Source organism: Nanorana parkeri, unplaced genomic scaffold, assembly GCF_000935625.1.
Source record: "Nanorana parkeri isolate BGI_ZX_2015 unplaced genomic scaffold, ASM93562v1 scaffold635, whole genome shotgun sequence".
Lineage (NCBI taxonomy): Eukaryota > Metazoa > Chordata > Amphibia > Anura > Dicroglossidae > Nanorana > Nanorana parkeri.
In genome coordinates this window covers 701,755-709,733 of record NW_017306903.1, presented here as the reverse complement: position 1 = coordinate 709,733, position 7,979 = coordinate 701,755, and the positions used below count along the sequence as shown (strand labels likewise).

Here is a 7,979-nt window from a genome sequence, read left to right as displayed (position 1 = left end):
GGTCACGTTGGAACAGGAAGGGGCCATCCCCAAACTGTTCCCACAAAGTTGGGAGCATGAAATTGTCCAAAATGTCTTGGTATGCTGATGCCTTAAGAGTTCCCTTCACTGGAACTAAGGGGCCAAGCCCAACCCCTGAAAAACAACCCCACACCATAATCCCCCCTCCACCAAACTTTACACTTGGCACAATGCAGTCAGACAAGTACCGTTCTCCTGGCAACTGCCAAATCCAGACACGTCCATCAGATTGCCAGACAGAGAAGCATGATTCGTCACTACAGGAGAACACGTCTCCACTTCTCTAGAGTCCAGTGGCGGCGTGCTTTACACCACTGCATCCAACGCTTTGCATTGCACTAGGTGATGGAGGCCTGGATGCAGCTGCTTGACCATAGAAACCCCTTCCATGAAGCTCTCTACACACTGCTGTTGTGCCAATCTGAAGGCCACACGAAGTTTGGAGGTCGGTAGCTACCGACTCCATAGACAGTTGCCGACTTCTGCGCAATGTGAGCTTCAGCATGCGCTGACCCCGCTCTGTCATTTTACGTGGCCTACCACTTCATGGCTGAGTTGCTGTTCCCAGTTGCTTCCACTTTGTTATAATACCACTAACAGTTGACCGTGGAATATTTAGTAGCAAGGAAACTTCACGGATGGACTTATTGCACAGGTGACAACCTATCACGGTACCACGCTGGAATTCACTGTTCTCCTGAGAGTGACCCATTCTTTCACAAATGTTTGTAGAAGCAGTCTGCATGACTAGGTGCTTGATTCTATACACCTGTGGCCATGGAGGTGATTGGAACACCTGAATCCAATGATTTGGAGGGGGGTCCCAATACTTTTGGCAATCTAGTGTATGTCTACGGTACCTATGAAAAGGACTTTTGCCTACCCTAGAGGTCAGTACTCACCTCATCTTCCCTACGCTGACTTATGGACTATCCCTTGGCATCCTCTTCTATATTGCAGGTCTATGGGCCTTGTATTGTATGTAATGACATCAACGGGACGAGAGCATAGGGAAAAGGAGGCTCCGCGGGTGCCGATTTCTGGAGAATATATATCTATCTATATATACACACATATATTTTGTTAGTCCAATAAGAAAGGTATCATTGCACACTGCAATACTGTGTTTTTGTCTTTTTTGACATCTTGTCTACTGGACTAATACTGCTTACCCATTTATATTGAGAGAGATAGATATATATATATATATATATTATATATATATATATATATACACACAGACACTAAACAGAGCACAATATTATTTATCCTCTAGATTACAGAAACCAGTGTTTTCTGCATGGAAAAACTTTAAAGGTAATCTTCACTCGGATCTTCTCCACCATAGCAAGTGACAATCATACAGATACTATCTGGCTTACCTGACAAGTCACATGTGAAGTACAGACTACAAAAATGTGTAACATCCTGCACGGTTTGTTCGACTGTGCCAGCATGAACCAAATTGTCAAAAGCTTCCAGAACTGATTTTATAAGAGAAGTACAGCAGTTAAACATTCAATGCTAAAATGTTTACAAGCATAAAAGTGGGTTAAAAACACATTGTAAAGAATATCCTATATACTATATTACCAAGGCAACTATAATCTATTCTAAATATAGTGGTGGCTATATCAGATTTGGGATTTTCTAATCTAGTACAACAGGGAATATACAATATACAAAATAGTACTGCAGTTTGACTTTGTAAAAAGATTAAGGCTATTTTTACATACTGATGTCACACTCACCTCCGTCCCAGTTAGGAACGGGTGTCCTGAGCCGGTGATGGTCAGGTAACTATCACTCCCCCCCGGAAACTGCAAACAAAAATGAGAAGAATTGTAAAATGTTGCATCAACTTCAAAACAATACTGTATACACAACAGATAATTTACATTCTGGTCATGTGTGGTTGTGTATGGATCATATTCAATGAAATAGTTGCCGGTTATGCTTTATTCTTCAAAACCTTAAAGTGACACTAAACTCAGGAGTTAAATCCTAAAAATGCATTCAACACCTTAACTATTACACAAATAGGATACATTTCTGTTATCACTCGGCTGTAGATCCTCAAATCATCTCTGAATTGGTGCTGACACTGTTCTTCCTTCTGGAGTGTGACTACTTTTGTTCCCCACAGTCCCTGTGTGTTGTAAAGTAGCCTCTGCTCCAAGCTCGCTCCTGATGGACTACAATCTCAATACAAAACAATAAACTAAACGTGAGATTGAAGTCCATCACAGGAGTGAGCTTGGAGCAGAGGCTACTTTACCAAATACATAATTTCACACCGTAAATCACTAAAAGTTCATAACTAAAAAAAAAAAAAATTAGTGTTATAATTTTACAGTGTTGAAATCCAGTGTTGTTCAACTCGTGGTTTCCACCATTCCTCCACACATGCTGACACCATCAGTCCATAAGGTGCCTCCACCACTGCCGAGAACACCCTCCAGAGTGCAGCTCACCTGGTTATAAGGGCTTGTTCACACCAAGCGCGGAGCAGATCCGGACCAGAGTAGGTGCAGACCGGATCAAAACTGCGTCCAATGTATTCCTATGGTATTTTGACCTCCAGTTCACATCGCAGCGTGCGGATCCAGACCAGATCCAGACCGGATGAAAAAAATGCGGCAAGCCCTATTTTACCTGCTCTGGATCTGGTCTGGAACGCATCAAAAACGCATCTAAAACGCATGCAAGTGCCTGAAAGCCCATGTTAAACTTAAAAAAAACAATTTTTTTTTTACCAAAACCGGCCCTAAACGCATCAAAAACGCGTCTAAAACGCGGCACAACCCACTGCACTGCGTGTGCAGAAACCTGACCGGATCTGGTCTGCATTTGGTGTGAACAAGGCCTTAGACAGTGGTTCTCAACCTTTCTAGTGCCGGGACCCCTTGGTAACATTTGCCAAGTTCTGGTGACCCCAAACAGTAAAATTTAGGAATGACGCGGCTGCTGCAGCGTGGTGGGAGAACTGACACTGCTGCGCTAGGAGAGGGCTGAGGAGGACTCTCACCGAGCACAGCAGAAATCACACAGCGACCCACCAGGTTGAGAACCGTCAGAATAAAAAAATTAAAAAAACATCCTAGGAATGCATAGCTAGATTCCTATTGGCTATTTCACTTTGCAATAGCCAATAGCAAACTAGCTATTGCACCCGCCCTCTGCTGCTGTCAATCAGTAGTGGGGACCTGATGGAGAACTTGCAAAGTGAAATAGCCAATAGGAATCTAGCTATGCATTCCTAGGGTGGTGTTTTTTTTTTTCTGACTTACGGCGGCCTACGGCCCCCAATGTCAGTCAAAAAAGGTTTAATTTGCTCGGGAGAAAGTGTTTCTCTCCTAGGCGGCCGGGAGCCGCTATCTAATAGCAGGAGACTCCGGGGCGACCCCTGGCAAATCGTCATTCGACCCCCGAAGGGGTCCCGACCCTCAGGTTGAGAACCGCTGTTATAAGACCTTTTTCCAAGGTCCTGTAACACAAATCCCTTTAGGTTCAATCCAGTGCGGGATTATACCCCAATGGATAACAGCTGTTCAGCCGCCTGTTCAGAGGAAATCCATATGTGCTTTTATGTGAGTAGCAATTTTTCATAAACTATTGTTTATGAGCGGTGTACACTATGGATTTCCTCTTTACCTTGTATATGGTTTTGCAGAGTATAAGAAGGAAAAGGGGGCTCTGACAGCTGCTGCTGACCTGCTTTTGGCATCAGTGCCGGAGTGTAAGAAGGGAACGGGGAGATGTGCAGCTGAACTGCTCTTATCGACTGGGGTATCATACCGCCCTGGATTGAACCTAAAGAGATTTGTGTTAGAAGACTTATTTCCAAGGTCCTGTAACCAGGTGAGCTGCACTCTGCAGGGTGTTCATGGCAGTGGTGGAGGCACCTTATAGACTGATGGGGAACGCATGTATGGAGGAATGGTGGAAACCACAAATTGAAGAACACTGCAGATTGTGGATTTTACGTGGGACTGAAACTTACAGGGTTATTCACAAAAGGGTGAAGAGTTTGGAGAAGACAGGAGAAGTGACCAATCTAGGACAACATAGCTGATTAGGAAACATTCTCCAATTCAGCTCACTTTCCAGTTCAGGTATGTTATCCCTAGATTGTTCACTTCTCCTGCCTTCTCCAAACTCTCCACCCTTTTTGTGAATAACTGTGATTTTTGAAGTGGACTTTTAGTGATTCACTGTGTGGATGTTTCTACTATTAAGTGGTTGTTTTGCAATATGCATTAATCGGAATATAGTGCAGCACAGAATCAATAGGAAGTTTTGTTATTTAGTTATACACTAATTTAGTGCTGCCTTCAAGGTTTAAATATTGGTGCAAAGCATTTATATCTATCTATATATATATATTTTTTGTAATCAAATGAAGTCTGGTGAGGTGTATGGCACTTTAAGGAATGATGTACCATCTTTAATATTGACACTTTCATTTATGCCAGGAAGTAAAGCTCTCGCTATAGTTCCAGCTTGCCGCGACTCTCAAACATAGACGCAGGGGAAAATTTATGAAAACTAGAGCAGACAGTTTTCTAATGGCAGCCAATCAGCTTCTCTCTTCAGTTTGCTCAGTTAAAGCGGACCTGTACCCATATCTTTAGAACAACACCAAACACACCTTTATAAATATTTAGTGATGCCAATCTGCATGAATACATATTTCTAGATAATTGGCGGCTTTGTATTCTTTGCATACCTTGTTTCTCTTTTCTTCCCCAGTCTTCTGACAGTGGCCATGTTTACTAAGGGCAGATTACTAGATCTTCATTTACTTCCTGTATTTCTGGGACATGTGACTGGGACATGTGACTAGGACATGTGACTATGCACATCATCTCAGGGGAGGAAAATGCCTTTCACTGAGATTACAGATGAGATTTCCCAGCAATGCTCTTATGATGACAAGGCAATCCCAGTGTGCATTGCTTTGGCAAACTGAAGTCATTTTGCCCTTTCAAAGCAGAAAGTGAATGCTCTGCAAGTGTAAGTATTTCATAATCACAGCATTTTATACCTGACATGTCTATTATTAATCATCATACATTGGTATGCATTGTTAGAATTTGATTTTTGAGAGTGTAAAGGTCCGCTTTAAAGAAGAACTGAGGTGAGTGATTTACACTCAAACTCATAGTTAGAGCTGACCTGTGACATTGTAACTGCCACAGGTCGGCTCTATCGATCGGGAAGTGAGCGAACACATACCGCCACTCGCTCCTCTCCCTGCAGGGATTTCCCCCCTCCCCTCTCTGATCCTCCATCGCTGACAGGAGGAACGGACAGGGCGGGCAGAGCTGGCTCTGCCTCTAGATAGGCAGAGCGCGCTGTCAATCAGCCAGCGGAGTGGGTCTCGACAGTATTGTCAGCATTTCCCGCTATATACTGACTTTTGAGCCACGGGAGGACGCAAGTATATGTCCTCCTGTGACCCAGAAGAGAACTTTAAGGAAAAAAGTTACCCCATAGTTCTCTTTTAAGCTTTCAACATTAAACAGAGAAGCTGGTTGTCATAGGCAACTGAGCCAGTTTTAATGAACACCCCCTGCAGTGTTTGTCTGTGCCTCTTCACAGAATGCTTTGTATGTAGATGTTTGAGAGTCATGTAACAACAGTTGAACCTTCGGTCTGTTTCTCTGCTAGAGAGGTTCATATCTCTCTCTCTCTCTCTCGGAGATCACTGTCGAGGAAAGATTCCACATTTCAGAAGTGTCACTGGAAGAAAAGGTGAGGGGGGAAATCATCCAACAGGGACACACATTCCCATGACAACTGTCCAAGATGGAAATTCCTCTCACTGTGGGGAGATCTCCTCCTGTCAAGTTGTGTCTCCAGCACAGGAAATTAAGGCAAATTTCCCCAACTGGACACAAAGGAAGAAACAACCCAATAGTGGTTTAACCCTTTCCTGCTCTATCACAAGTTTTAGCTATAGCCATACTGCAAATGTCTTCATATTCTGATGCAGCTCAGTAAAATGAGAGCAGTCCTCTGACACTGTACTTGTATGAGTGAAGCCTGAAGCAGACATTTCAGTGAGCACGTATCATACAGGAAATGGTGCTGGAGCTCACCTTGTTGCGGCCATACATCCCATACACATGCTGGGAGCCAAGAGCAGTGGAGGGGCCCTCCTCCCCTGAAAAAAGTCCTGCCCCATCACCACTGTCCAGTCCCGGGAAGAAGTGCAGATCCATCAATGAACACGTACACCAGCACTCTATAAGAACACGGGAACAGATGAACACTGGCTCTCCCGCCACTACCTCATACATGTTATAATGCAAAACACCAACCACACCGAAATATGGAGCAGCAAAACTATTACACGGGGATAGCGTACATTGTGCAACTCCGGTACAAAACATCTAACTCCCAATTGCAGTCACATCTATACAGACACACCGCACACTATTACTTATCATAGAGACCGCTCTAGACTTTCAACAAGCCGAAACCTACACTGCCCGAACGAGCCGGGATCCCTCCCAGCTGGGGCGTTCTCCCTATCAGGCACACCCGTGAAGTGCCAGCCGAAGCTTACGCTGCCCGAGCGCCAACCATTCACTCATTATGCCAGCACTAACACGTGACTCGCCGGGAGCCCTCCCAGCCGGGGCGTTCTCCCTATCAGGCACACCCGTGAAGTACCAGCAGGGAGATCGCAAGTACCAAGTGTGAGGAAGCAAATGCAGCAAAGGGACAAGTATGGTGGATTTCATAGAATGTTCTATGAGAGTGGTGATGTATACAGGTACCCTCCTCCACACTAGCTCAGCTGCAGCTCGCCATGCATCAGTCAGTGCAGGAAAACATAACCGGAGATCAAAAGTCTGATAATAGACCAAGCATTCCATGTGCACTGCTGAGGGCCGACACCCTAAATACGAAGCATGGCTACATATGAAGCTCTTATGTATGTTTCTATGTGACTTGTAATTGTGTACTACAATCCAGTGATGACTACATTGATATGCTTGTTCTTACTAGGTGTACATCTATGCAGTTTCCACTATTCTCTGATGTATTTGGGAATGTTTTTAGTGTTTACATGGGGGATTTATCAAAACTGGAGCAGTTGCCTATGGCAACCAATCTCAGTTAAGCTTTGAAAATGAAAGATGGATGCTGATTGATTACCATGCACATCTGCTCCAGTTTTGATAAATTCCCCTCAATGTATCAAAAGGGAATTTGTACTAAAATGTGTCATACACTGTGGGAGAGAGGTATTTTCAGTGCAAACTAGCTCCTGGCCCAAAGAGCAATGGCACAGCCTGAGGGCTTATTCACACAAATTTCAGTGTGTTTCAGCACGGTTAGTTGCTGGAATGCATATTGTATATCTACAGCCTCCCTGTGTTCTGGGGCGGGAGGGGGCATGGTGGTGCATTCATGTCAAAGGCACTGCAGCCATGCCTCCTGTCCCGCAGTGTGATTACCTGCACCAGAACGCGTGGCACAGCAATGCCTGCGGTGTGGTGCAAGGATCCCCTACTGATCAAAACTAAATACGTCACTCTTGGGACATCCGTGTCCTTTCCCTTTTTGCCTCCATTGGAAATGGAGGAACCACTGAGCTGTACAGACCCATGTTAGGTCTATGGGGAGTTGAATGTAAACAGATGTGTCCATTTACATCAGCTAACCCCCGATCTATCACGACCAGATCGAAACTGTTCCGATTTAGTTTTGTTTTTCTTCTGGACGTGATCGGATGTAAACGGACCCATGTCCAGTTAGGTCCGGCTTCCCATAAACTAACATTGGGTACCGGATCAGTTCCACCTAAAAACTCAAAGTTGGATCTGATCGGACTACCTGTGTGAAAGGGGCCTAAGACCCCTCTTATAATAAAGTGTAACTCCATTTTTTTTTTTTTTAAATGTTGTAACCCCCCCCACACACACCTAATCGGGGGGTGTTGT

At 44.4% G+C, this 7,979-nt stretch overlaps 1 protein-coding gene across 1 annotated transcript in view; it reads right to left on the bottom strand.

Annotated features, from left to right (window-relative positions):
• TOX4 (TOX high mobility group box family member 4) overlaps positions 1-7,979 on the bottom strand; it is a 29,474-nt gene that overhangs the window by 13,797 nt on the left and 7,698 nt on the right. Inside the window, exons 2-3 of the mRNA XM_018563139.1 lie at positions 6,126-6,271; positions 1,773-1,841 (exon numbers count right to left, since the gene is read on the bottom strand). Of these exons, the coding sequence (XP_018418641.1) occupies positions 1,773-1,841; positions 6,126-6,248 (192 nt within the window). The 5' untranslated portion in view covers positions 6,249-6,271. The remainder of the gene's footprint in view (positions 1-1,772; positions 1,842-6,125; positions 6,272-7,979) is intronic.